Source organism: Scyliorhinus torazame, chromosome 14, assembly GCF_047496885.1.
Source record: "Scyliorhinus torazame isolate Kashiwa2021f chromosome 14, sScyTor2.1, whole genome shotgun sequence".
NCBI classification, from domain to species: Eukaryota; Metazoa; Chordata; class Chondrichthyes; order Carcharhiniformes; family Scyliorhinidae; genus Scyliorhinus; species Scyliorhinus torazame.
Window position 1 is genome coordinate 188,269,620 of NC_092720.1, and position 27,074 is coordinate 188,296,693.

Here is a 27,074-nt window from a genome sequence, read left to right on the forward strand (position 1 = left end):
GAATGTGCAAACTCCACACAGACAGTGACCCAGGGCCGGGATTCGAACCCTGGTCCTCAGCGCCACAGTCCCAGTGCTAACCACTGTGTCACATGCTGCCCTTATTCCAAACACATTTGATCTTTGTACTGAAGGCCTTCTTTCGAAAACTAGATATGATTATCTCAGACTTTGTATGGGTAGGGAAGGTGCCAAGGGTTAGGAGAATCCTGTTAGAGAGGCAGAAGGGAGGGTCGGCGTTGCCGAACCTGCTACATTATTACTGGGCGGCGAACGTGGAGGAGGTGAGGCGGTGGTGGGAAGGAGAGGGAGCAGGATGGGTCAGGATGGAGGAAGAATTCTGGAGGGGGTCCAGCTTGAGGGCTATGGTGATGGCGGCATTGCATATGGTGCCAACGAAATACACGGACAGCCTGGTAGTGCAGTCCACAGTAAAGGCATGGAACCTGCTGAGGAGGATTCTCGGTGCTGACGCCATTGTGCAAAAACCACGGCTTCTGGCCGGGTTTGGGGGGGGTGGTAGATGGTGTATATAGGAAGTGGAGAGAAGTGGGGCTGGTTAAGGTGAGGGATCTGTACCTGGAAGAGGTGTTTGCCAGTATAGAGGAACTGAAGGAGGGGGTAGAGCTCTCGAGAGGAAGTGAGTTTAGGTACCTGCAGGTAAGGGACTTCGCGCCACTCACAAAATAATTCTTTGGAAAGAGTTCCGTAGGATGCCGAGGCGCACCCTGTTGGAGCGACTGCTGCTTCCGCATGTGGAAGGGGAGGGCAGGATCGGAGACATATATAGGTGGATGGGAGAGCAGGGAGGCGAGCAGATGGTGAAGATTAAGGAGAAGTGGGAGGGGGAGCTGGGAGGGGAGATAAACCGGGGAGTGCGGCGTAACGAAGGGTAAATGCGACATCCTCATGAGCAAGGATACAGTTCAAGGCCGTACACAGGGTACGTATGACTTTAGCAAGAATGAATGGGTTCTCCCAGAGAGAAGTGTAGGCGGGTCCCAGCGAATCACCTGCACATGTTCTGGGGCTGCAAAGAGTTGGAGAGATTCTGGGCGGGAGGATCCGCGGCGCTAACAAGGATAGCGGGGGAGGAGGTTGAGCGTTGGTGACGATATTCGGGTATCGGAAAAGCCGGAGCTGCTGGAGGGGAGGAAGGCTGACATTGTGGCCTTCGCCTTTCTGATTGTCAAGCGAAGAATTCTGTTGAGAGTGGTGATCAGCAACCCCACCGGGGAGGGGTGGGGAAGTGGGGGGTGGGGGGGGAGGGGGGGGGTTGGCGGCCTGGCTGGGGGACATACATGACTGTCTCCGGCTGGAAAAGGTCAAGTCCAAATTAAGGGGTTCAGCGGAGGGCTTCGAGGCAAGGTGGGGGATGGTCATGGTCATGTCTGAGGAGCTGTTCGCCGCGGAGGGGGGGGGGGGGAGGGGGGAGGGAGGAGGGGGGTGAAAAAGGGAAAATTTTGTACAAACTATATAGTTGAGTGTTGGGGAGTTTGCTCCCCGAATTGTTTATATTTTGTAACCTTTTATATAAGTTTGTAATAAAATGCATTTTTAAAAAAAAGGAAAACAGAAACTTTGAGATCAAAATGTCAAAGTGAGCCAAAAAACTTGCTGAGAAAATGCATCGATGCTCAGATTATTTCCCATCCAGTTTTGCTGTGTTCAGCAAGTTGTGCTGGGCTGAGTGGTAACACTGTCTAACTGACCTCAAATATTACCATCTACAAGCAAGCACAGGAAGGAACCAGCCATGCTTTCTGTCAAAGTTGGTAGGTGGCTTCTCAAAAGAAACAATCCTGATGACATATCGCAGTGGAATTCGGTCATTCATGGTTTAACCTTGAGTAACGGCCTCACGAGGGCCTTGTCGCAAAGTCAATTAGCTTTATTAAGTTTATTCCTATTTTTGGGTAAGTCAAATAAGCAATTGAACCAAATCAAATTAACTTCAAGACCAATTAAAGGGGCACCCCCTTAAAGGGACACTACCCGAAACAGAAAAGCAAATCACAGATGAAACTTAAAACATTAAACCAAAAGGTGATTAAGGAGGTGGATAAGAAGCCCCTATCCCCATGGGTATGGAAGGCCTAGGCAATACGGTTAGACTGCGTGCTCCCTCTATAGGAACACCAGGCAGTGAATGTAGCCGAGGCAGAGGGACAGACAGCCAGGTCAGATTATCCCGGACAGCCGGGTCGGATTATCCCCCCCCCCCTTCCCCTCCCCCCCCTCCCCCCCACCACCAACAGTGCATATGACACTATAGCAATATAACACAGCAGGAGTCCCCCCCCCCCATATACACAAATACATCCCCCACACCTCCAAAGAATTTTTCAACCAAAATAAAATAACCCCCCGACTCCTTAATAAGCAATATTTGCTCTATGTCACCCTCCCCACTTCCCCCCCCCCACCCCCACTGACATTCTAATACTTCTTGAAAAAGTCGATGAACAGCTTCCACCTCACGAAGAACCCCCCATCCATTCCTCAAATGGCGAACTTAATTCTCTCCACTTGGCGGGTCCGAGGACCATCAGTCCAGCAAAATTGAAAAAAATGAAAATGAAAATCGCTCATTGTCACAAGTAGGCTTCAAATGAAGTTCCTGTGAAAAGCACCAGTCGCCACATTCCGGCGCCTGTTTGGGGAGGCCGGTATATGAAATTCTTCTCTGGGCTAACAGGGAGGCGAAAGCCACAACATCGGCACCTTTCCCCACCACAGCACCCGCATTTTCAGACACTCCAAATATAGATAGCCATGGATAATGCATGACCACCATTCCCACCACCTGAGACAATACATCTGTGACTCCCTTCCCAGAACTGGGCAGGACCAGAACATGTGGGCATGATTCACAGGGGGCCTAGCACGTCGTGCACCCTGATCGACCACTTTTAGAAAGATTCGGCTCAGCCTTGCCGGCGCCATATGTGCTCGATGTGCAACTTTAAGCTAAATAAGGGACAACCGGTGGCGGCCATGGTGTGAGTGGTCGCGCACAGGGCAGCTCCTGCTTGAAGGCGTGGAAAAGAGCCCCTTTTTACCCGAAATTGGGTGTAACTGCGACGGAAAAGTGTAACTGCAGGTCGAAGGAGATGTTCCCCTCGGGAATGGTATGTCTGCTGGTTACCAAATCCAGTAGAAGAAGGTGAAGGGCCTGGCCAGTAAGTTGGAAGAGACCTGTGGCGCAGCAGCTGGTGGAACGATAGCGGAGGGGGTAGGGTCAGTGCAAGTAGCAAAACCCCAGATAACAGTTGATGATCTTCATCAAGGAAGAGTTCCACCAGGAGATGCAGGAGGATCGCTCAAAGCCCGTGGGAGGGGCTGTGGTACCACTGAAGGGCTCGATGGAGAGGGTGGAAAAATGCCTGGGGGCTCAGGGGTCCCAGATCCAAGATGGCGAGGGTAACCTCTGAACACCGATCGAGTGGTGGCACTGGAGGTGGAGGTGGGGCTCTTAGGAGACCTTTGCAAGATGTTGAGAGCAAAGGTAGAGGAGCAGGGAAACAGGTTAAGAAGGCAGAAACTGCGAATAGTTGGCCTGCCTGAAGGAGTGAAGGTACGAGTGCCACAAGATATGTTTCGAGGATGCTGGTGGGGCTGGTGGTGGAGGGGGTGCTGGACAAGGCCCCTGAGGAGGACAGAGCACACAGGTCTCTGAGGCAGAAGCCAAGAGCTGGGGATTGTGAGACTCCACAAATTGGTGGAGAGAGAGAAGATTCTACCGTGGGCCAGAGAGAAGAGGAACTGCGAATGGGAGGGGAACAAGATCTGCGTATACCAGGATATTAGAGTTGAACTGGCAAAACGGCGTGCAGGGTTCAACAAAGCCAAGGCGGCATTATATCGATGGCAGATCAGCTTTGGGATTCTCTACCCGGCGAAACTATGGGTGACCTATGAAGGCGGGGAATATTATTCTGAGACCCCAGAAGCGGGCAGTGACTTTATCAAGGAGCATAAACCGGGGGAGAAATGAACAATTTTGGGAAACGGAGATGCTGCCACTTTGGAGTTATGGAGATTGCGGGTAGAGTGGAGGTTCGAGGGAGGGAGGGGTCTTCTTTTTTCTGTTGGGTCGACAAAGGGTAGCTGGGGTGAAAAGTTTGTAAGGGGGTGGCTGTCCCCACCCCCTCCTGCTGCCTGTGGCTGTGTTTTTTCTTTTTGTTCGTATTTGGGGAGGTGACCTGTGGTTCGAGATGAGCCTTTGTTTGGGGTGGGGGAGGGGGAGGTCCGCAGGGAGCCTTATTCACAGAACAGAGAGGTCGGGGGCTGGGAGAGATGGGGGGGGGGGGGTCGATCGGAGGAGCCTTTGGGCAGGAGTTGTCACGCTGGAGAACAGAATGGAGGTGGGGGATAAGTCCGAGAGAGGTGGCCATGGAGAGGGGGGGATGTGACGAAGGGAGGGAGATGTGATGCAGCAAGTTTGGAAAAGAAACATGTTCAGGGGCGGAGAAAGGGGCCATCTTGGATGGGCCAGGTACAGGCTGAAATTAACGGTGGTCGAGCCGAAAGGAGAGGATGGCGGACAGTGGAGGGGAATGGAGACTCAAGCCCCCAGTACGGCTGATAACATGGAACGTGCGAGGGATTAATGGACCGGTGAAAAGATCTCGGGTCTTTGCGCAATTCAGGAGTTTAAAAACGGAGGTGGCCTGATTCAAAGTCGCGGGGGGGTGGCCATTTTGATGAGCAAGAAAACGGCGAGTGCGAAGGAAGCGAGGGACCCGGGTGGGAGATATGGGATGGTGAGTAGGGTATTGGAGACGACATCAGTGGTACTGGTGAATGTGTATGCACCGAATGAGAATGATGTAGGTTTTATGAGGGGGTTGCTGGCAGTGACCCGGACTTGGCCACTCACCAGTTGATTATGGGCGGAGGTTTTAATTGAGTCCTAGAGCCCAGGGCAGATAGACTGAGCCCCAGGTCAATGGGTAGGATACGAATGGCAAAGGAGCTGGGCGGGTTTATGGAAAAGATGGTTATGGTGGACCTGCAATGCTTCAAGAATCCAGGCGGAGGGAGTATTCCCTTTTTCCCACATGTTTACAGGTTGTATTCAAGAATCAACTCTTTTTCTGGTGAGCCGGGAGGTTTTGGTTGGAGTGGAAGGGGCAGAGTGCATGGGGATAGTAATCTCGGACCATGCGCCCCATTGCCTGGAGATTCGGCTTAGATTGGGACAGGAGCAGAGGCCGGGATGGAGGCTCGATTCGGGGTTGTTGGCAGATAGAGCGTTTTGCAATAATGCGCGCTGTGAACAAAGAACAACAAAGAACAAAGAAATGTACAGCACAGGAACAGGCCCTTCGGCCCTCCAAGCCCGTGCCGACCATGCTGCCCGACTAAACTACAATCTTCTACACTTCCTGGGTCCGTATCCCTCTATTCCCATCCTATTCATGTATTTGTCAAGATGCCCCTTAAATGTCACTATCGTCCCTGCTTCCACCACCTCCTCCGGTAGCGAGTTCCAGGCACCCACTACCCTCTGCGTAAAAAACTTGCCTTGTACATCTACTCTAAACCTTGCCCCTCTCACCTTAAACCTATGCCCCCTAGTAATTGACCCCTCTACCCTGGGGAAAAGCCTCTGACTATCCACTCTGTCTATGCCCCTCATAATTTTGTATACCTCTATCAGGTCTCCCCTCAACCTCCTTCGTTCCAGTGAGAACAAACCGAGTTTATTCAACCGCTCCTCATAGCTAATGCCCTCCATACCAGGCAACATTCTGGTAAATCTCTTCTGCACCCTCTCTAAAGCCTCCACATCCTTCTGGTAGTGTGGCGACCAGAATTGAACACTATACTCCAAGTGTGGCCTAACTAAGGTTCTATACAGCTGCAACATGACTTGCCAATTCTTATACTCAATGCCCCGGCCAATGAAGGCAAGCATGCCGTATGCCTTCTTGACTACCTTCTCCACCTGTGTTGCCCCTTTCAATGACCTGTGCACCTGTACTCCTAGATCTCTTTGACTTTCAATACTCTTGAGGGTTCTACCATTCACTGTATATTCCCTGCCTGCATTAGACCTTCCAAAATGCATTACCTCACATTTGTCCGGATTAAACTCCATCTGCCATCTCTCTGCCCAAGTCTCCAAACAATCTAAATCCTGCTGTATCCTCCGACAGTCCTCATCGCTATCCGCAATTCCACCAACCTTTGTGTCGTCTGCAAACTTACTAATCAGACCAGTTACATTTTCCTCCAAATCATTTATATATACTACAAAGAGCAAAGGTCCCAGCACTGATCCCTGTGGAACACCACTGGTCACAGCCCTCCAATGAGAAAAGCATCCTTACATTGCTACTCTCTGCCTTCTATGGCCTAGCCAGTTCTGTATCCACCTTGCCAGCTCACCCCTGATCCCGTGTGACTTCACCTTTTGTACTAGTCTACCATGAGGGACCTTGTCAAAGGCCTTACTGAAGTCCATATAGACAACATCTACTGCCCTACCTGCATCAATCATCTTAGTGACCTCCTCGAAAAACTCTCTCAAGTTAGTGAGACACGACCTCCCCTTCACAAAACCGTGCTGCCTCTCACTAATACGTCCATTTGCTTCCAAATGGGAGTAGATCCTGTCTCGAAGAATTCTCTCCAGTAGTTTCCCTACCACTGAAGTAAGGCTCACCGGCCTGTAGTTCCCGGGATTATCCTTGCTACCCTTCTTAAACAGAGGAACAACATTGGCTATTCTCCAGTCCTCCGGGACATCCCCTGAAGACAGCGAGGATCCAAAGATTTCTGTCAAGGCCTCAGCAATTTCCTCTCCAGCCTCCTTCAGTATTCTGGGGTAGATTCCATCAGGCCCTGGGGACTTATCTACCTTAATATTTTTTAAGACACCCAACACCTCGTCTTTTTGGATCTCAATGTGACCCAGGCTATCCAGACACCCTTCTCCAGACTCAACATCTACCAATTTCTTCTCTTTGGTGAATACTGATGCAAAGTATTCATTTAGTACCTCGCCCATTTCCTCTTGCTCCACACATAGATTCCCTTGCCTATCCTTCAGTGGGCCAACCCTTTCCCTGGCTACCCTCTTGCTTTTTATGTACGTGTAAAAAGCCTTGGGATTTTCCTTAACCCTATTTGCCAATGACTTTTCGTGACCCCTTCTAGCCCTCCTGACTCCTTGCTTAAGTTCCTTCCTACTTTCCTTATATTCCACGCAGGCTTCGTCTGTTCCCAGCCTTTTAGCCCTGACAAATGCCTCCTTTTTCTTTTTGACGAGGCCTACAATATCTCTCGTCATCCATGGTTCCCGAAAATTGCCGTATTTATCCTTCTTCCTCACAGGAACATGCCGGTCCTGAATTCCTTTCAACTGCCACTTGAAAGCCTCCCACATGTCAGATGTTGATTTGCCCTCAAACATCCGCCCCCAATCTATGTTCTTCAGTTCCTGCCTAATATTGTTATAATTAGCCTTCCCCCAATTTAGCACATTCATCCTAGGACCACTCTTATCCTTGTCCACCAGTACTTTAAAACTTACTGAATTGTGGTCACTGTTACCGAAATGCTCCCCTACTGAAACATCTACCCCCTGGCCGGGCTCATTCCCCAATACCAGGTCCAGTACCGCCCCTTCCCTAGTTGGACTGTCTACATATTGTTTTAAGAAGCCCTCCTGGATGCTCCTTACAAACTCCGCCCCGTCTAAGCCCCTGGCACTAAGTGAGTCCCAGTCAATATTGGGGAAGTTGAAGTCTCCCATCACCACAACCCTGTTGTTTTTACTCTTTTCCAAAATCTGTCTACCTATCTGCTCCTCTATCTCCTGCTGGCTGTTGGGAGGCCTGTAGTAAACCCCCAACATTGTGACTGCACCCTTCTTATTCCTGATCTCTACCCATATAGCCTCACTGCCCTCTGAGGTGTCCTCTCGCAGTACAGCTGTGATGTTCTCCCGAACCAGTAGCGCAACTCCGCCTCCCCTTTTACATCCCCCTCTATCCCGCCTGAAACATCTAAATCCTGGAACGTTTAGCTGCCAATCCTGCCCTTCCCTCAACCAGGTCTCTGTAATGGCAACAACATCATAGTTCCAAGTACTAATCCAAGCTCTAAGTTCATCTGCCTTACCCGTAATACTTCTTGCATTAAAACATATGCACTTCAGGCCACCAGACCCGCTGTGTTCAGCAACTTCTCCCTGTCTGCTCTGCCTCAGAGCCACACTGTCCCTATTCCCTAGTTCTCCCTCAATGCTCTCACCTTCTGACCTATTGCTCCCGTGCCCACCCCCCTGCCATACTAGTTTAAACCCTCCCGTGTGACACTAGCAAACCTCGCGGCCAGGATATTTATGCCTCTCTGGTTTAGATGCAACCCGTCCTTCTTATACAGGTCACACCTGCCCCAGAAGAGCTCCCAGTGGTCCAGATAATGGAAACCCTCCCTCCTACACCAGCTGTTTAGCCACGTGTTTAGCTGCTCTATCTTCCTATTTCTAGCCTCACTGGCACGTGGCACAGGGAGTAATCCCGAGATTACAACCCTCAAAGTCCTGTCTTTTAACTTTCTGCCTAGCTCCCTGAACTCCTGCTGCAGGACCTCATGCCCCTTCCTGCCTATGTCATTAGTACCAATATGTACAACGACCTCTGCCTGTTTGCCCTCCCCCTTCAGGATGCCCTCTACCCGTTCGGAGACATCCTGGACCCTGGCACCAGGGAGGCAACATACCATCCTGGAGTCTCTTTCACGTCCACAGAAGCGCCTATCTGTGCCCCTGACTATAGAGTCCCCTATTACTATTACTCTTCTGCGCTTTGACCCTCCCTTCTGATCATCAGAGCCAGCCGTGGTGCCACTGCTCTGGCTGCTGCTGTTTTCCCCTGATAGGCTATCCTCCCTGACAGTATCCAAAGGGGTATATCTGTTTGAGAGGGGGACAACCACAGGGGATTCCTGCACTGACTGCCTGCCCTTTCTGGTGGTCACCCATTTCTCTGCCTGCACCTTGGGTGTGACCACATTTACATAACTGCGATATATGATGCTTTCCGCCACCTGCATGCTCCTAAGTGCATCCAATTGCTGCTCCAACCGAACCATGCGGTCTGTGAGGAGCTCCAGTTGGGTGCACTTTCTGCAGATGAAGCCATCCGGGATGCTGGAAGCCTCCCGGACCTGCCACATCTCACAGTCAGAGCACAGCACCCCTCTAACTGACATTGCATCAATTAATTAAAATTAAAATTAAAATTTAAATGTTTTTATTTTTTTTTTGAATATTTTTTTTTTATTTCAAAGTTACTGTTAACTATCTGTTTCCTAGCACTAGATTTCTAATAGAAATGCAAAAGCTAAATATAGTACTCTCCGATCTCTGGCTTAGATGTCCCTCTAAATTATAATTAAGTAATTATGTTTAATTAGTTACCAATGCTCAATTTTTTAAAATTTAGTGTAGAATCCCAACCAGGCACTCAGGCCACAGCTTTTCTGTGATGTCACTTCAGTTTCCCCCCGACACACACACACAATTTGAAAAAGGTACAAAAGTAAAAATGAGTAAAAATCACTTACTTACCTTCTTAGTGTTAATAATAAAATATGGTACTTACCTCACACCAATGGGTTTTATTATTAGGTTAGAGGAGGAGGGCGGGTGGGAGACACTACACGTGTAGTGTCTCGGGTTTCCTCTCCACCAGAATTTATTGGTGAGGGTCTTCCCAGATGTCCGCGGGTCGAACTTCCTGTTCCCGCCTTAAATACTAAAATATTTAAAAAAACAGAAAAGAGGGACCAAAAACGGGACCAGGTAAGTGTTTTTAAAGGACAGACTTACCTCCCAGCAATCACTTCCGCACTGCCCCCGCTGAAATTGAATCACCAGCTGTTCTCCCGCCAAAATCGACTGGCCTGCCCCTGCAAAGACAAGTGTTTTTAAAGGACAGACTTACCTCCCAGCAATCACTTCCGCACTGCCCCCGCTGAAATTGAATCACCAGCTGTTCTCCCGCCGAAATCGACTGGCCTGCCCCTGCAAAGACAAGTGTTTTTAAAGGACAGACTTACCTCCCAGCAATCACTTCCGCACTGCCCCCGCTGAAATTGAATCACCAGCTGTTCTCCCGCCGAAATCGACTGTGATTAAAGATTATGTACAATTGAACCAAAACAGGGTGTCGGCGGTCACATTTTGGGAAGCACTAAAAGTGGTGGTCCGGGGGAGATTATCCCGTTCAAGGCACATGCGGATAGGGAAAGGAGGGAAGAATACGGGGAGATGGCGAGTCGAATGTTAGCGCATCAACTACGGAGGCAGGCCGCGTCCAGGGAAATACTGAAGATACGGACTGAGGCAGGGTAGGTGGTGTCGGATCCAGGGAAGGTGAGGCGTTTAGGGATTATTATCTGGAGCTGCATAGGGCGGACCCAGGGGGTGATGAGGGGGAACGTGAGACATTTTTTTGACAAACTAGAATTTCCACAGTTGGAGAAAGAGAAGAGACAGGTGCTAGAGAAGCCCTTGGAGCTGAGGGCTGATTGGACAGTGTAAGGGGTATGAATTTGTGTTCGATGGGGGCCCGATGGTTACCAGGCAGAATTCTAAAAGGAGTTTGCGACGGACCTGGTACCACATCTCTTGGGGTCATTTAATGAGGCGTTGGAGAGGGGGAGCTGTCAGAGACGAAGATACAGACAACGATCACATTAATACTAAAGAAGGGGTATACCCATTGGAATGTGGGTCGTAAAGGTCTATATCGCTGTTTAATACAGACGTGATGAGCTGGCTATGTTGGTGGCGGGTGGGATGGAAGGCTGTCTCCCGGGGGTGGATGCGGAGGACCAAATAGGTTTCGTAAAGGGCAGGCAGCTTGCCAGTAATATAAGGAGGCTGTTAAACGTGATCATTACCCCATCGGGAGCCAGGTACCGGAGGTAGTGGTGCGTGGCAGAATTTCCCATTGAAGCCACCCCACACCACCGGGAAACCCATGGGTGGAGGTGCGCAGCCGGTGGGAAAGAGAATCCCAATTGGTGAAGAATTCTGGCCCACATATCGAAGTGGAGAGAGAGCAAGATCTGGCGTTCCACCTAATCCGGTGGGATTTCCACCCGGACAGTTTACACCTGCCCAGTACTGATCATAATGCAAGACTAGGAAAAGAGAGGATGATGCAAGGCCACTATGGCATGTTAAAAGTGCTCCATTTCCAGCTGAGCGGAGAGAACTGTGCGGAGTTTTTTGGTTGTCCCAGATTGGTGGGAAGAGATGTGATGGAGAAATCCCTCCTGGCAGGAGTCGGATTTGGGATACATTTTTCTGATGGGAGTATTAGAACCATAGAATTCCTACAGTACAAAAAGTGGCCATTCAGCCCATCGAGTCTGCACCAACCTTCTGAAAGAGCACCCTACCCAGGCCCACTCCACCCGCACTATCCCCAAATCTAACATCCCTGGACACTAAGAGGCAATTTATCATGGCCCATCCACCTCATCTGCACAAATTTGGAATATGGAAGAGACTGAAGGATCTGGAGGAAACCCACACAGACACGGGGAAAACTATGCAAACTCCACACAGACACCCAAGGCCGGAATTGAACCTGTGAGGCAGCAGCGCTAACCACTGTGCCACCATGATCTATCTAGAAAGAATTAGGGGGGGATCGATGAGGGAGATGGTAGCATAGTGGACTCACTGGAATAGTGATCCAGTGGCCTGGGTTAATCATGTCCTGAAATCCCACCACGGCAGCTGGTGGAGATAAAATTCCACGGCAGCATGGTGGTTAGCACTGCTGCTTTACAGCGCCACAGACCCGGGTTCCATTCACGCCTCGGGTGACTTTGTGGAGTTTGCACTTTCTCCCCGTGTCTGCGTGGGTTTCCTCCGGGTGCTCCGGTTTCCCCCCACAGTCCAAAATTAGGCGGATTGGCCGTGCTAAAATATGTCCAAAAATATGTGTGGATTAGATTAAGGGGTTAATGGGACAGGGTGGGGGAGTGAGGTAGGGTGCTCTTTCAGAGGGTTGGCGCAGACCCGATGGGCTGAATGGCCTCCTTCTGCGCTGTAGGGATTCGATGAATACATTCTGGACATTCATGGTCAGTTCACATTGTAACAACATCGCTGCTCAAGGCCGGCGAGAGCAACATTCCGCTTCCGCACAAACACACTGTGCAACAAATGTGGAAATTGACATTTTCTATCTCTTGGCTTTAGGTCATAAAGGCACCAAGCGGTCCTTTTCGAGGCATTCTCCGAGCTGACACGATCATGGCTGATCCAAGCAAATTTGCCATCCTCACCACCGCGGAACCTTTGCCAACAGGTAAGACGAGGCAGATTTATTCGGGGGTCATATTATTCGGGTATTATTCCTTTATTACTCTGCAGCCGCTACTTATGTAGAGATTGTTGTTGTGCATAGCAATTGAGGCAATTACGGATTTTGTTCCTCTCAGTCTGTGCTCCATGGGGATCAGAAGTCCCCCAGTCCTGTTGCTCTCTGGGTTAAAATAGTTTCATCTGATTAACCCTATTGGATGTAAGTAACCGTTAAAAATGCATGTTGGTCTCCTCATCATGTGCCAGGCTCAGCCTGATACAGTTCAAAGTAGTCCACCGGCCACATGACGGTGGCCCAGATGAGCAAGTTTTTTGGGGTAGAGGACAGCTGTACGAGGTGCCCGGGAGGTCAAGAAAACCATGTCCACATATTTTGGGCATGCCCGAAGCTTAGGGGTTTTGGCAAGGTTTTGCTAAGGCTATGTCCACGGTACTTAAAACACAGGTGGTTCCGAGTCCAGAGGTGGTGATCTTTGGAGTGTCGGAAGAGCCGGGAGTCCAGGGGGCGCGAGAGGCTGACGTCTTGGTCTTTGCCTCCCTGGTAGCCCGGAGACGGATACTGTTAATGTGGAGGGACTCGAAGCCCCCAAAATTAGAGACCTGGGTTCGCGACATGGCTGGGTTTCTCAGTCTCGAGAAAATAAAGTTGGCCCTAAGAGGGTCGATGTTAGGGTTCGGCCGGAGGTGGCAGCCGTTCGTCGACTTTCTCGGAGAAAATTAAAATGTCAGCAGAGGTAAAAATCTAGAGGGGGGGGTTAGGCTATTGTTTTATTGTTGAGGGTGCGAAGAACGTGATAGGGATGGAAATGTTTTATATACCATGTTTATGTTGCTGTTATTGTTATTATTATAAAAACTACAAATACCCCAATAAAATGTTTTTTAAAAAAGAAAATGCATGTTGGTCGAATTGAATGCAGAACAGGCCCAAGGGCAGGAACGTGTCTTTCCCTCTCTCCCTATCTCTCTCATTCCTTCCTTTGTATCATTCTCTCTCACTTTGTTTTTCCTTTCCTTTCTCTCTCCCTCCCTTCCTTCCTTCCTTTCTCTCTCTTTCTTTCTCTCTTCCTCTCTTTCTCCCTCCCTTCCTGTCTCTCTTTCTCCCTTCATCTCTTTCTCCCTCTCTCTCTCCCTTCCTTCATTCTCGCGGCCTGAGCCAGTGTGGTGACAATAACTAATGCGGCGGGATTGACGTTTCTCTTATTCCCTCTCCGCCTCAGGTCCCATGGTGGATATGAGCAATCTCGGGGCCATGGACCACTCGAAAGGTAACTAACGACCACCCCTATCATCCCAGAAGGAACATCGGTTGAGAAACGTATGGTTGTTGTCCGGGTAACATTATTTGGATGGGATTCTCCGCTTGCTGGCGCCGATTTCATAATCGACGATCGGGCGGAGAATCCCTTTTTACGACCGAATCGGAGGCGGTGCCTGTTTTTGGATGCTCCGCCCCCTCCAAAATGGCGTCATCGAGGAGTACGCCGCGCACCATTGGGACGGCCTCAGGACGTTACCTGAAGACCCTCCCCTGATGGGCCGGGTTCAGGAACCTGGCGTTGCGATTGCGAACTGTGCCCAGCGTGCAGGAGCCGGTGACGTGCTGCTGGCCTTTGGGGGGGCTTCGGCAAGGGCTAGGGGGACTGGTGGGGGGGGGGGGGTGGCGAGCGGATGGTTGGGGGGGGGGGGGTCACTGGCAGATCGGGTCCGCGTGCGGCCGGCACCATGTTGTACGGTGTGACCGCTGCAGGTCACGCAGGTCAAACCTGGCAATTCCCCAGGCGTTTCTATCGGGACGGCCGTGTGTTTTACGTGGCGCGACTGCTCGCCCCTCACCGGGCGGAGGATCGGTGTTGGGGCCTCGCCGATTTTTCCCATGTAAAACGTCACAGATCCTCCGGACGTAGCCCCAAAATCGGAGATTCCAGCCCAGTTTCATTCCCGCGTCCTGCGTTATTCTTGGTTGACGTTTTGCCCTGTGCTGGGACGAATGGCCACCTCCCGCCAGTGCTGCCCCTCCAGCCCCTGGGATAGACTCGGAACGTGTGGTGCCATACTAGGGAGTTGTCACCAAGTTCAACATCTGAAACTCTAGTCCAAACATATGTTTGCTTCATCTTCTAAACCGTCCTGTTAGTAAGAACCTCACAATTATACAATAAAGAAAACAAATCCAGGTTAGTTAACTGCGATCTGCTCTCCAAGCAGAAGAAATTTGTTTTGTTTCCTTTTTTTTAACCCTGAGGTCTTCAGCCACTCGGCCCATAGCCTTGAATGTTTATGGCATTTCAAGTGATCGTTCACGTATCTTTTCTGTGAGCTTTCCTGCCTCAACTACCCTCCCAAGCAGTGCAATCCAGATTCCCACCACCCTCTGGGTGAATTTTCTTTTCCTCTCTAATCCCCTCCAAACCTCACCTTATAATTATGCCCCCCCCCCCCTCGTTATTGAATTTTCAACCAAGGGGACCTGCTGCTTCCTCTCCACCCTGTCCATACCCCTCAAAATCTTATACACCTCAATCAGGTCCCCCTCTCAGCCTTCTCTACTCCCAAGGAAAACGACCCCAACCTATCCAGTCTCTCTCCATTGCTCAAATGCTCCATCCCGGGCCACATCCTGGTGAATCTCCTCTGCACCCTCTCCTGTGCAATCACCTCCTTCCTATAGTAAGGTGACCAGAACTGCATGCAGTTCTCCAAATGTGGCCCAACCATCGTTTGGTACAGCTTCCTACATTACCTCCCTGCTTTTAGAATCTATGCCACCATTGATAATGGAAAATGTCCCCTATGCTTTCTTAACTACCCTTTATGTGCTGCATTCAGATGAGTCAGTTTCCAATCATGAGGATTGGCCCCTTGTTTTTACTGAGAACTTGGAAAATGACCAGCGAGGATTGGCCACTCCCCCTTCTCATCTCCATCCAGATTCACCTTGGGGTCGTTTCCCCTCAAATCCATTCTCCTTTAAGTGGTTCTGTGGAAAGACGTACGGGTCACCAGAGGACACCATCTCAGACTAAAGGGACGATCCTTCAAAACAGAGATGAGGAGGAATTTCTTCAGCCAGAGGGTGGTGAATCTGTGGAACTCTTTGCCGCAGAAGGCTGTGGAGGTCAAATCACTGAGTGTCTTTAAGACAGAGATAGATAGGTTTTTGATTAATAAGCGGATCAGGGGTTATGGGGCGAAGGCAGGAGAATGGGGATGAGAAAATATCAGCCATGGATTGAATGGCGGAGCAGACTCGATGGGCCGAGTGGCCTAATTCTGCTCCTATGTCTTATGGTCTTATGGGTCAAAGCACCTCCTTGTCAAAGGACTTCCAAATGTCTAATTATATAAATTTCTTAAATGAGGGGCAAGGAGGGTAACGGGGTGAGATGGAGGGTTTTGAAAATCACAAAATTTGAAATTATGGCTCTGTATATTCTAAATGTCTGTGTTCATCCATCTAATCTTCCCTCCTCTTTCCAATTCAGAGCCAAAGTCACTCCACGATATGCGTGAGTTACCCATCGACGTGCAGAGAAGGAGAAGGTGGTGGGGTGGCCCGAGTAGAGGCCCTTAAAATCATGAAAGGGTTTGAGGACGTTTTCGGGAAAGAAGATGCTCACGTTTGCGGGTGAGATTAGGATGAGGGGGCCATAACCGGAGAGAGTAGACACGTGGAGCAATTGTTCTCCACTCGTCATAGGACCAACAAATGGCGGGCACGGATTGAAAGTAATTGCTTTAAAAAAAAAGAAGCGAAAGTGATCTGAGGAAAAAAAAAATTTCTTTAACGCAGTGAGCAGTAGGGTTAGGAAAGCTGGGCCCCAGGGCAGCACGGTGGCGCAGTGGGTTAGCCCTGCAGCCTCACGGCGCCGAGGTCCCAAGTTCGATCCCGGCTCTGGGTCACTGTCCGTGTGGAGTTTGCACATTCTCACCGTGTTTGCATGGGCTTCGCCCCCACAACCCAAAGATGTGCAGGCGAGGTGGATTGGCCACACTAAATTCACTTAATTGAAAAAAAAAGGAATAGTATTTCAGAGGACTCTGGCAGCACGGTGGCGCAGTGGTTAACGCTGCCACCTCATGGCGCAAAGCATCCGGGTTCAATCCCGGCCCCGGGTCACTGTCCGTGTGGAGTTTGCCCATTCTCCCTGTGCCTGTGTGGGTTTTACCCCCACAACCCAAAAAAAAAGATGTGCAGGATAGGTGAATTGGCCCCCCTTTAATTAGAAAAAGAAATTGGGTACTCTAAATTTAAAAAAATTTATTTTAGAGGATTCCCAAGCATACTATCATACAGGAAATGTAGGGTTCCAGCCTGCTTGTATTTACAATAATTGAAATGGAACTGCACCAATATTTTGCAGTCTGTGGGAGGATATTATCATCATTGGGTGAAATGTAACAGCAAATTGCAATTTTGCGTTCATAACAAAATTGTCAATTTATGAAACATTGGCTTCAGTGAATTTACTAACACTGAATGGTCTCTCTCATTTTCAGAAAGTTATTGAAGTCCATGTGTGATTGACGTTAATGTATCAATCTTATCCTTTCTGATTTATTTTAGATTTAAAGACGCTCAGTGATATATTTGGTAAGCACTGGCCCACGACAGATATTGGATTTCAAAGCTCATCGAATTGCTGAATGTTGCAAGGGCGTTGGTGAGACCCCAGTTTTGGTCTCAGAGAATGAGAATGTTCACTCGACTGATTCCTGAGACGGTGGTCGGTGGGGGAAGGTGGGCAGGGTCAATGAATATTTTTAAGGCAGAGATAAATTCACTCCCTTGTTAGTCAAGAATCCAAGGTTACCAGGGATAGGCAGAATGTGAAGTTGAGGTCACAACTTTATTGAATGGTGGCACAGGCTCGAGGGGCCGAATGGCCTACTCCCTCTCCCAATTCGTCTCTTCGTGATCTGGACTCCATTGATTGGGTGATAACTCCACAGACGAGCAAAATAACATAACTTCCTTCAAAAATTAGTAAGAAAGAAAGATCTGGCATTTCAAATTGCTCACCAGGTCCGTCGGATGCTCACAGCCTTAATGTTGTAGGACAACGTGACAGCCATTTTGCCCACAGCAATGAGTTTATGACCTGATTGTGGTCTCTCTACTCCACATTCCTCCTGCCCGCAATGACCTTTGACTCTCTCGTTAAGCAAGGATCCGGTGGCACTGCTGCCTGACGGAACCAGGGACATGGGTTTGATTCCGGCCTTGGGTGACTGTGTGGAGTTTACACGTTCTCTCCATGTCTCTGTGGGTTTCCTCTGGATGCTTCGTTTTCCTCCAGTATCTAAAGATGTGCAGGTTAGATGGATTGGCCATGCTAAATTGCCCCTTAGTGTGCAGGATAGGTGGGGTTGCAGGGATAGGGCAGGGGAGTGGGCCTAGATAGAGTGCTCTTTCAGAGGGTCGGTGCAGACTCGATGGACCAAATGGCCTCCTTCTGCACTGAAGAGATTCAATGTTCTATATCTCAAATATTCAATGGCCCCGCCATACTCTGAGGGGGGACAAAATTCACACTCTCTAAGGAAGGGAAAGTTATTTCCATATCTGTATTAAATGGGAGATGCCTTATTTTTAAGCGGTGTCCCTAGTTCTAGTCTCTCCCACAAGGGGAAATGTCCTGTTATCATCCACCCTGCCAAGTCCCCCTCAGGAGCTTATATGTTTCAATAAGCTCACCTCCAAAGGTCCAGCCTGTACAACCTTTACAGTTTACCATTACAAAAAGTTGTTGATCCTGGAGAAAAAAACTTTCCTGCTAATCAGACACGAGTAATTTCTTCAGCGAAAAGCTTTAATATTTTGACGCACTGCAGTCTGATAATATTGCACGACTAGCAAGTAATACGACAGTGTTCTGCTCATCACTGACGAACTTGTGCATTCCCGCTGAACCATGGACTTCCGACTATCCCATGTGCAGGGACCAAGACCCCTTATCTGGCCTCCCAAAATCTGGAGGGTCCGGAAAACCAGCTCCATTCAAAGCTGCTAGCACCCTGGGTGAATGAAACCTCTTTTATTCTCTATTTTTCATGCTTTGTTTCATCTATTCTAGGGTCTAGGATCCCAAATCCATAAAATCCCCACATTCGGCACACCTCCGGTTCCCCAGTATCCCGGATATGGAGGTCTGGTGCCTGTACGCCAAAAAACAATGCCTCTAGCCAATAGGCCCATAAGCCCAGTACTGATGATTGACCTTGTTATCAATAAAATGTGACCATTTAACTGCAATTTTAACACCCACCAGGTCAAAAGGACAGGTAAGGGTCTTGGGGGGGGGTGGGGGGGGGGGGGGTGCACAAGGAGTGGCACTTAATCACGCTAAGAATAGAGGTTCCCGGCTTGGGTCACTGTCTGTGCGGAGTCTGCACGTTCTCCCCGTGTCTGCGTGGGTTTCCTCCGGGTGCTCCGGTTTCCTCCCACAGTCCAAAGATGTGCAGGTTAGGTGGATTGGCCATGATAAATTGCCTTTAGTGTCCAAAAAAGGTTAGGAGGGTTGTTGGGTTATGGGGATAGGGTGGAGGTGTTGACCTTGGGTAGGGTGCTCTTTCCAAAGTCCGGTGCAGACTCGATGGGCCGAATGTCTGTAAATTCTATGATTCTATGATTCTAAGGTGCAAATATAGAACTCTCTCCTACGATGCACATCAGGCCACAATGTTTCTCACCTTGCAAGGCAAAGTCTACCTCACCAATTTTGTTCCTTTGATTTCTTCCCAGTTGGTGACAGCTCGCAGCCCATTTCCCTCCTGACCTCCACCCAGATTATTGGCCCTATCGATGTCCTGCTAAGAACCACAATCTCTGCTTCTGCACATGTTCAGCATGAATTGCAAAAGTAACAGGGGACCTTGGATTACGTTATATTCTCTACCCAGACACGTTAAAGACAAATGTTGTCTCCCTCCCAGTCCTGGATCACCTTCTAAAGGGAGAAGGGTTAAAGTTTCCCCCTGCCCATTTCAAATGGGCACCTGCAACAACATGAGTTTTATCTCGAAATTGCTGGTAATGTCTTGCTAATATGAGACCACGGGTGTGTTTTTCCCATCCCGTCGGGAATCGCAGAGCCCCAAATTGGGCTTTGCGCCAGGGCAAAACCTTGCACGAGTCACCTGACTCCCGCGCCCAGCGCGATCTGGATCACGCCCTCACTGGACGTGATCCAGATAATGGGGCTGGATTCTCGGTGTCTGAGACTAAGTGCTGACGGCAATGGAGTATCCGTGGACTTTCACGTCAGAAAAATCGCCGCCACACCCTACCGATTCTGCTCCCGGTGAGGGGCTAGCACCGGCACCGTGTGGAAAACCAACGAAACCCACAAAAAACGGTGCGGGAATCGGCGGGTCCGTGATGGACACTCGCAGGGCTGACAAGCTGCAGCCGCGCTTAAACTATACACCTCCCCACACACACACTGATCGGGGCTGAAAAGATGGGACAGCTTGTGCTGGAGCTCCCATACAGCTGATAGGTCGGCTAGGGCCAAGGGGCACCCAGGGGGGTGCCCCGGGAGGATCGTCTATACGATCCAGGACACCAGGTTTAAAGGGGGCTGTCAGCATCCTGCGCAGCCACATGGCTGCCTTGCCGGCTGCGGTAATGGTGTTGTGTACCCATCCGCCCCGACTCCACAGTCCATCTACTGGCCACCCCGCCCCCCCCCTCCCCCCAGCCCTGGCAAAAGCCCCCCGGCCAGTGGCACGACTGTCGGCGAAGTATGGCGGTGCTGGACATCCCGTACACCCTCTCTATCAGCAGTCACCACGCCAGGTTCACGATTTGTGCAAGCACACGTGGACCGTGCCGTCGGAATGTCGGCCCATCGGCGGCGGAGCATCGCGGGTGGGCCCACTAATGATATACAAACGGTCTTTCGACTGCACGTGGCGTGCGCCGCTTTGATGCTGATTTTGAGGAGGCGGAACATTGCGATTCGGCCAGCCTCGGTTACAGCATCAGGAGCTATTCTCTGCCTGATCGCACCCGTGATTTCGACATCAGCCAATGGAGAATCCCACCCATGTTGCTTAATGGCTCATTTAAATATCCCAAGGCCTGTTCACCCGACACCCGGGAGTCAATCAGGTACCATTTAGCACTGGTTTCCATAATCGATGTCACATTGGGAGCCGCGCAGGCTAGAGCCCCTCCCCCTGTCAGGGACAGGGCAAGGTAGTACCTTAGCACTGCCAGTCTGGCACGCTGGCAGTGCGAGCTTGTCTGCCTGGGTGCCTGGTTTGCACTGCCCTGGTGCCACGGTGCCATGTTGACACTGCCAAGGGTCAGGGCCTGGGGGAGGGGGGGCAGTCCCTGAAAGTGGTGGGGTTGCAGAGATCAGTGCAGCCTTACAAAATGGTGCCCGATCTGCGAGGAGCCCGTGCTGATGTGAGCTCTGCTCCCCAGTGAAGGAAAAGGTTCCAAGTGAAACTCCACGAGGCCCAAATGGCTAAGTGCCGTTGAATAGCGGTGTCAATCATGGCACTGCAGCCAAACGTGCCTGAAACAGGTCTTCAAAATTTAGAAGACCTTTAGAAGACTGTGTGCAGCTTTGATCTGCTTTTTAAGAAAATATATATTCTCACTGGAGACAGTACAGAGGAGATTTACTAGGATGATCCCGGGTATGGAGGGACTGCCCTATGAGGAAAGATTAAACAGGTTGGGTCTGTGCACCTTGGAGTTCAGAAGAATGAGAGGTGATATGATTGAAACAGATCAGATTCTGAGGCGTTAGACAGGGTAAAGTTGGGAGGGTGTTTCCACTCATGGGAGAGCGTAGGACCAGTGGGCATAGTCGCAGAATAAGGGGGCGCTCATTCCAGACGGATTTGAGGAAGAATTTCTTCTCTCAAAGAGCGGTGAACCTTTGGAATTCTTTACCCCAGGAAGCTGTCCTTGAACATTTTTGAGACTGAGATCGGTAGGTTTTTAATCAGTGGGAGAATTAATGGTGACAGAGGGAAGGCAGGGAAGTGGACTTAGTGAGTGCTAGATTAGCTAAGGTCTTATTAGATGGGGGAGCAGGCCCGAAGGGCTGAATGGCCTGACTCCTGTTTCTCTTTCTTATGGTCTAATATAACTGTTGCTCCTACTTTTGTCTTGCAGACACCATGAAGCCTGACCCTTCTCAAGGTAAAATGCCCATAACCATGTCACTTTGATGGGGGTGAGGGGTGGTGACTTGCCTATTGCAATCGGGGCCCATTAAAGCAAAGAGTCGTGCATGACCAGGTGGAAGTAGCTGTGCAGTTGCTTTGTGAAATTCCCACCAGGTCCTCCGGATGCCCCGACATAGTCACAACCAAGGAGATCCTGCTTAATGTTTTAGGCCAACGTGACAGCCACTTTGTCCACAACAATTAGTTCATGATCTGATTGTGGCCCCTACTCCGCCTTCCTCCTACCCGCAATGACCAACAGATCCTCCTGTTAGTCAAGGATCTATCTACTTTTGCCATAAAAGTATTCAACGCCCCTGTTTCCACCGTCTTCTGGGTAAATGAGTTCCAAATGCTCATGACTCTCCGAATGGGGAGAAAAGTCTTTTCATCTCTTTCTTAAATGGGAAACAGCCTTATTTTTAAATCGTCTCCCTAATACTCCAAAATGACGGCGAAGAATGCTCTGTCTTTCTCTCTTTCTTTCTCGCTCACCCACTCAGCTCTCGCCACTGTGTATTGAAGGAGCGTTGGGAAATATGTCCTGAAGATGTCAAACGTACTGGTGAAAATAACATGATTAAATAATGTGGGGCAACAGTACGTGGCAAAGTGGCTGGGCCCAGGCTGATGCTTTTGGGGGAGGCGGGGGGGGGGGCGCGGGGGACACGGGTTGAAACCCCACCGCGGCAACTAGCGAAATTTAAATTCAATTAATAAAAATCCACAATTGAACACTCATTTCAGTAATGGTGACCGTGACAACTATCACCAGTTGTTGTAGAACAAAAGCTACCTGGCGCACTAATCCTTACCCATTCTTTAAAAAAAAAATTTAAGAGTACCCAAATCATTTTTTCCAATTAAGGGGCAATTTAGCGTGGCCAATCCACCTACCCTGCACATCTTTGGGCTGTGGAGGCAAAACCCACAACACAAACACGGGGAGAATGTGCAAACTCCGCACGGACAGTGACCCAGAGCCGGGATCGAACCTGGCACCTCGCACCGTGAGGCAGCAGTGCTAACCACTGCGCTACCATTCTTACCCATTCTGACCTGCATGGTGACCCCCGTCTCCACAACCTGCCCCTCTGAAATGGCCGGGCGAAGCCACTCAGTTCAGGGACAATTAGGGATGGTCAACAAATGCCGGCCCAGCCAGCAATGCCCACATCCTATGAAAGAAAAAAAAAAATCATAAAGTAACTTCCTTGCAGGCAAATAATCTTCCCAAATTTCCCATGGGTGAGCAAATGGAAGTCATTGCTTTAAGGTGCATTGTGAATGTGTCGATACTAAATCTTGCCTAATTGTTTTTCGACAACAGGAAAGCCAGGACTTACAGAGGCCGGTAGATGTTTTCTCTCATTTCCAATCTCCTCCACCAGCCATTACTGAGGACCACGAGGCAGCCAGGCTGTAGCGACCTCTGGCCATTAGGTACTATTCAACAGGCACATACATGAGTCCAGAAATTGCGTGGCTTTTACCTACAGCTGCAATGTAGGTGACCCTGCTATTCCTGGGAGGAATAGAGATACCTGGAGCGGACCACGATTGGGTCGACGCACATTATTTGCATATACTTATCCTCTGCATTCTGAAGCAGAAATCATCCTTGCCCTTAATCGGGAGATGTTGCTGCAGTTTCAATAATGGGTTAATGGTGTCACCTCAGTTGGCTGGATGGCTGATTCATGATGTTGGGCGACGCTAACAGTGTGGGTTCAACACCCGTACTGGCTGCGGTTATCCATGAAGGCCCCTCACTTTCTCAAACTTGCCCCTTGCCTGAGGTGTGGTGACCCTCATGTTGAATCACCACCAGTCAGCTCTCACTCTCAAAAGGGAGAACAACCTATGGTCCACGGGGACTATGGTGACATTCATTCAACTTTTTAAAAATGTTTTTTTCACCCAATTCACCTTTTTTCCAGTTCCGGGGCAATTTAGCGTGGCCAATCCACCTAACCCTGCGCATCTTTGCTTCGTGGGGCTGAGACCCACGCAGACATGGGGAAAATGTGCAAACACCACACGGACAATGACTTAGGGCTGGATTGAACCCTGGTCCTCGGTGGCGTTCAGTCTCCTAAACTCAAGCAAAATATGTGTGACCTGGCTTGGGAATTTTAAAAAGCTAGCTCGTTGCTCTAGTGGTATGATTCTTGCTTTGGGCATTTCATAGAGCAAATATGAGAGAGGTCCCAGGTTCAAATCTCTGCCGAGTTCTCTAGCCTTCAAAGAGTTCAATCATGAGTTTGGTTTGCTGAAACTTTCCAAGTAGGATCTGTTGGCACTGGTGCAGTGTTTAAGTTGACTCTGCTAAGTAAATACCCTTTTGCTGTTAAACAGGCTGTGCGAATCCAATTATTCCACCTACCTCCAACTCGTTCACCGACACAGTGGTGTCGATGGATACTGTCTTCACCTTTTTCATATGGGGGGATGAGGTAGCCAAAATTGAGCCGGGACTTGCTCCACCCACGAAGGCAGAGCCAACAGATGTTATCCATCCCCCCCCCCCCCCCCCCGCCAACAATGGACTGATCGTCTCATTCCTCTTTCCTAGTCTATGTACTGCAATGGGGGTCAGTGCATGTTGGGTAGGTCAGTTTGTTGGACGGCTGGTTCGTGATGTGGAGCGACACCCAGAGCATGGGTTCAATTTCCAGCTGCGGTTATCCAAGAAGGCCCTGCCCTCACAATTTTGCCCCTCACCTGAAGTGAGGTGATCCTCAGGTTAAATCGCCACCAGTCAGCTCTCTCTCAACGGAGAGAGCAGCCTTTAGACCCCTGGGACTGTGGCAACATTTACATTTTTACAGCAATGTTCCAGCCACAGGTAACCACAATAATAATCTTTATTGTTGTCACAGGTAGGCTCACATTAACACAGCAATGAAGTTACTGTGAAAAGCCCCTCGTCGCCACATTCCAGTGTCTGTTCCGGTGCACAGAGGGAGAATTCAGAATGTCCAATTCATCTAACAGCACGTCTTTCGGGACTTGTGGGAGGAAACCGGAGCACCCGGAGGAAACCCTTACAGACGCAGGGAGAACGTGCAGGCTCCACACAGACAGTAACCCAAGCTGGGAATTGAATCTGGGTCCCTGGCGCTGTGGAAGCAACAGGGCTAACCACTGTGCTACCGTGCGCCGCCCAACGGAGTCCCATTGATTCCCATGGCTCAGTTTGACCAACCCGGCACAGGTTAGACATCCAGATTTCATGCGCTCAACTTGTGCAAGAACAGATTGAAAGCCGCGCTTTGTTTTTCTCTTTGCAGAGCTTCAAGAGTTGCTGACAAAGGGAGGTGGGTAACCACAAGGAGCCGGGTCCACGAATGAGAGTGCTGTTTGATAAGGTGGAAAATGTATCTGCTTATGGGAGCAGAGCCAGGCCCAGGGGCCTTAAATACAGAATGGTCCGCGGTACATCCAGTTGGAAATTCCGGGTGGGCATTCTTTCCCCAGCGTGTGCTTGGTGAGAACATGGAACTCGCCACCACAGGGGTAGTTGAGGAGAAAGCCCTGGATACATTTGAGGGGGTTATTGGGTAAGCATGTGGGGGAGAAAAGGATAGGGTGGATGGAGGAGGCTTGTGCAGAGTGCAAACACTGGCAGGGAGCAGTTGGACTCTTGGATACCTGTTCCTCTGGTAGATGTGATGTCAACTGTTGAATGCTATATACTGGAATACCACTTTTGGGACTCCCTTTCCCACAGGATCTTCGTGTTGTAAGAAGAAAGCCCCTTCCTGCCTTGTCAATGGCCCAATATTCTAAGAGTTATTAATTAATAAATCAAAGGTACGTTTCAGGCTATTGTTATAGCAAGGCCACAACACATTGACAACAAGCAGCTTAATACTGAGAATGTTTCTTTCCATTCTTTCACAGGGTGTGGGTATAAAGGCCAGCATTTATAGCCTATCTCAATAAATTGCCCCTTGAGAAGGTGGCGAGCTGCCTCTTTGGAAGGCTGCAGTCCCTGAGGTGGAGGTACACCGACAATGCTGTGAGGGAGGGAGTTCCAGGATTCTGACCCAGCATCGGCCAAGGAACGGCCGATATATTTCCAAGTTGGGATGGTGAGTGACTTGGAGGGGAACCTCCAGGTGGTGGGGTTCCCAGGTATCTGCTGCCCTCGTCCTTCTAGATGATGGCGGTCGTGGATTTGGAAGGTGCTGCCTAAGGAACCTTGGTGAGTTACTGCAGAACACCTCGTGGATGGTACACACGGCTGCAAAAAGACAGAGGAGATTCACATGATTCAACATTCACTCCCTCAGTACTGACCCTCTGACAGGGCAGAACCCCTCAGTACTGACCCTCTGACAGTGCAGCACTCCCTCAGTACTGACCCTCTGACAGGGCAGAACCCCTCAGTACTAACCCTCTGACAGTGCAGCATTCACCCAGTACTGACCCTCTGACAGGGCAGAACACCCTCAGCACTGACCCTCTGACAGTGCAGCACTCCCTCAGTACTGACCCTCTGACAGTACAGCACTCCCTCATACTGACCCTCTGACAGTGCAGCACTCCCTCAGTACTGACCCTCAGACAGTACAGCACTCCCTCATACTGACCCACTGACAGTGAAGCACTCCCACAGTACTGACCATCCAATACTGTAGAACGCGCACAGTACTGAACCTCTGACAGTGAAGCACTCCCTCAGTACTGACCCTCTGTCAGTGCAGCACTCCCTCAGTACTGACCCTCTGACAGTGCAGCACTCCCTCAGTACTGAACCTCTGACAGTACAGCATCTCCTCAATACTGACCCTCTGACAGTGCGGCACTCCCTCAGTACTGACCCTCTGACAGTGCAGCACTCCCTAATACTGACCCTCTGACAGTGCGGCACTCCCTCAGTACTGATGCTCTGACGGTGCAGCACTCCCTCAGTACAGACCCTCTGACAGGCAGCACTCCCTCAGCACTGACCTTCCGATAGTGTTGCACTCCCTTAGTACCGGTCATTTGACAGGACAGCACTCCCTCAGAACTGACCCTCTGACAGTGCAGCACTCCCTTAGTACTGACCCTCTGACAGTGCAGCACTCCCTTAGTACTGACCCTCTGACAGTGCAGCACTCCCTCAGTACTGACCCTCTGACAATGCAGCATTCCCTCAGAACTGACCCTCTGACACTGCGGCACTACCTCAGTACTGACCCTCTGACAGTGCAGCACTCCCTCAGTACTGACCCTCTGACAGTGAAGCACCCTCAGTGCTGACCCTCTGACAGTGAAGCACCCTCAGTACTGACCCTCTGACAGTGAAGCAGCCCCTCAGCACTTCCTCTTTTTTTTTAATTTAGTGTACCCAATTTTTTTTTTTTTAAGGGACAATTTAGCATGGTCAATCCACCTACCCTGCACATCTTTTTGGTTGTGGGAGCGTATCCCTCGCAAACATGGGGAGAATGTGCAAACTCCACATGGACAGTGACCCATAGCTGGGATCGACCCTGGGACCTCGGCGCTGTGAGGCAGCAATACTAAC

At 50.0% G+C, this 27,074-nt stretch overlaps 1 protein-coding gene across 1 annotated transcript in view; it reads left to right on the forward strand.

Moving 5' to 3' along the window:
- Positions 1-27,074, forward strand: part of LOC140389099 (uncharacterized) — a 165,515-nt gene that overhangs the window by 27,002 nt on the left and 111,439 nt on the right. The window contains exons 2-8 of the mRNA XM_072473259.1: positions 12,239-12,347; positions 13,585-13,632; positions 15,850-15,873; positions 16,932-16,958; positions 21,501-21,527; positions 22,884-22,907; positions 24,847-24,873. Coding sequence (XP_072329360.1) covers positions 12,239-12,347; positions 13,585-13,632; positions 15,850-15,873; positions 16,932-16,958; positions 21,501-21,527; positions 22,884-22,907; positions 24,847-24,873 — 286 coding nt within the window. The remainder of the gene's footprint in view (positions 1-12,238; positions 12,348-13,584; positions 13,633-15,849; positions 15,874-16,931; positions 16,959-21,500; positions 21,528-22,883; positions 22,908-24,846; positions 24,874-27,074) is intronic.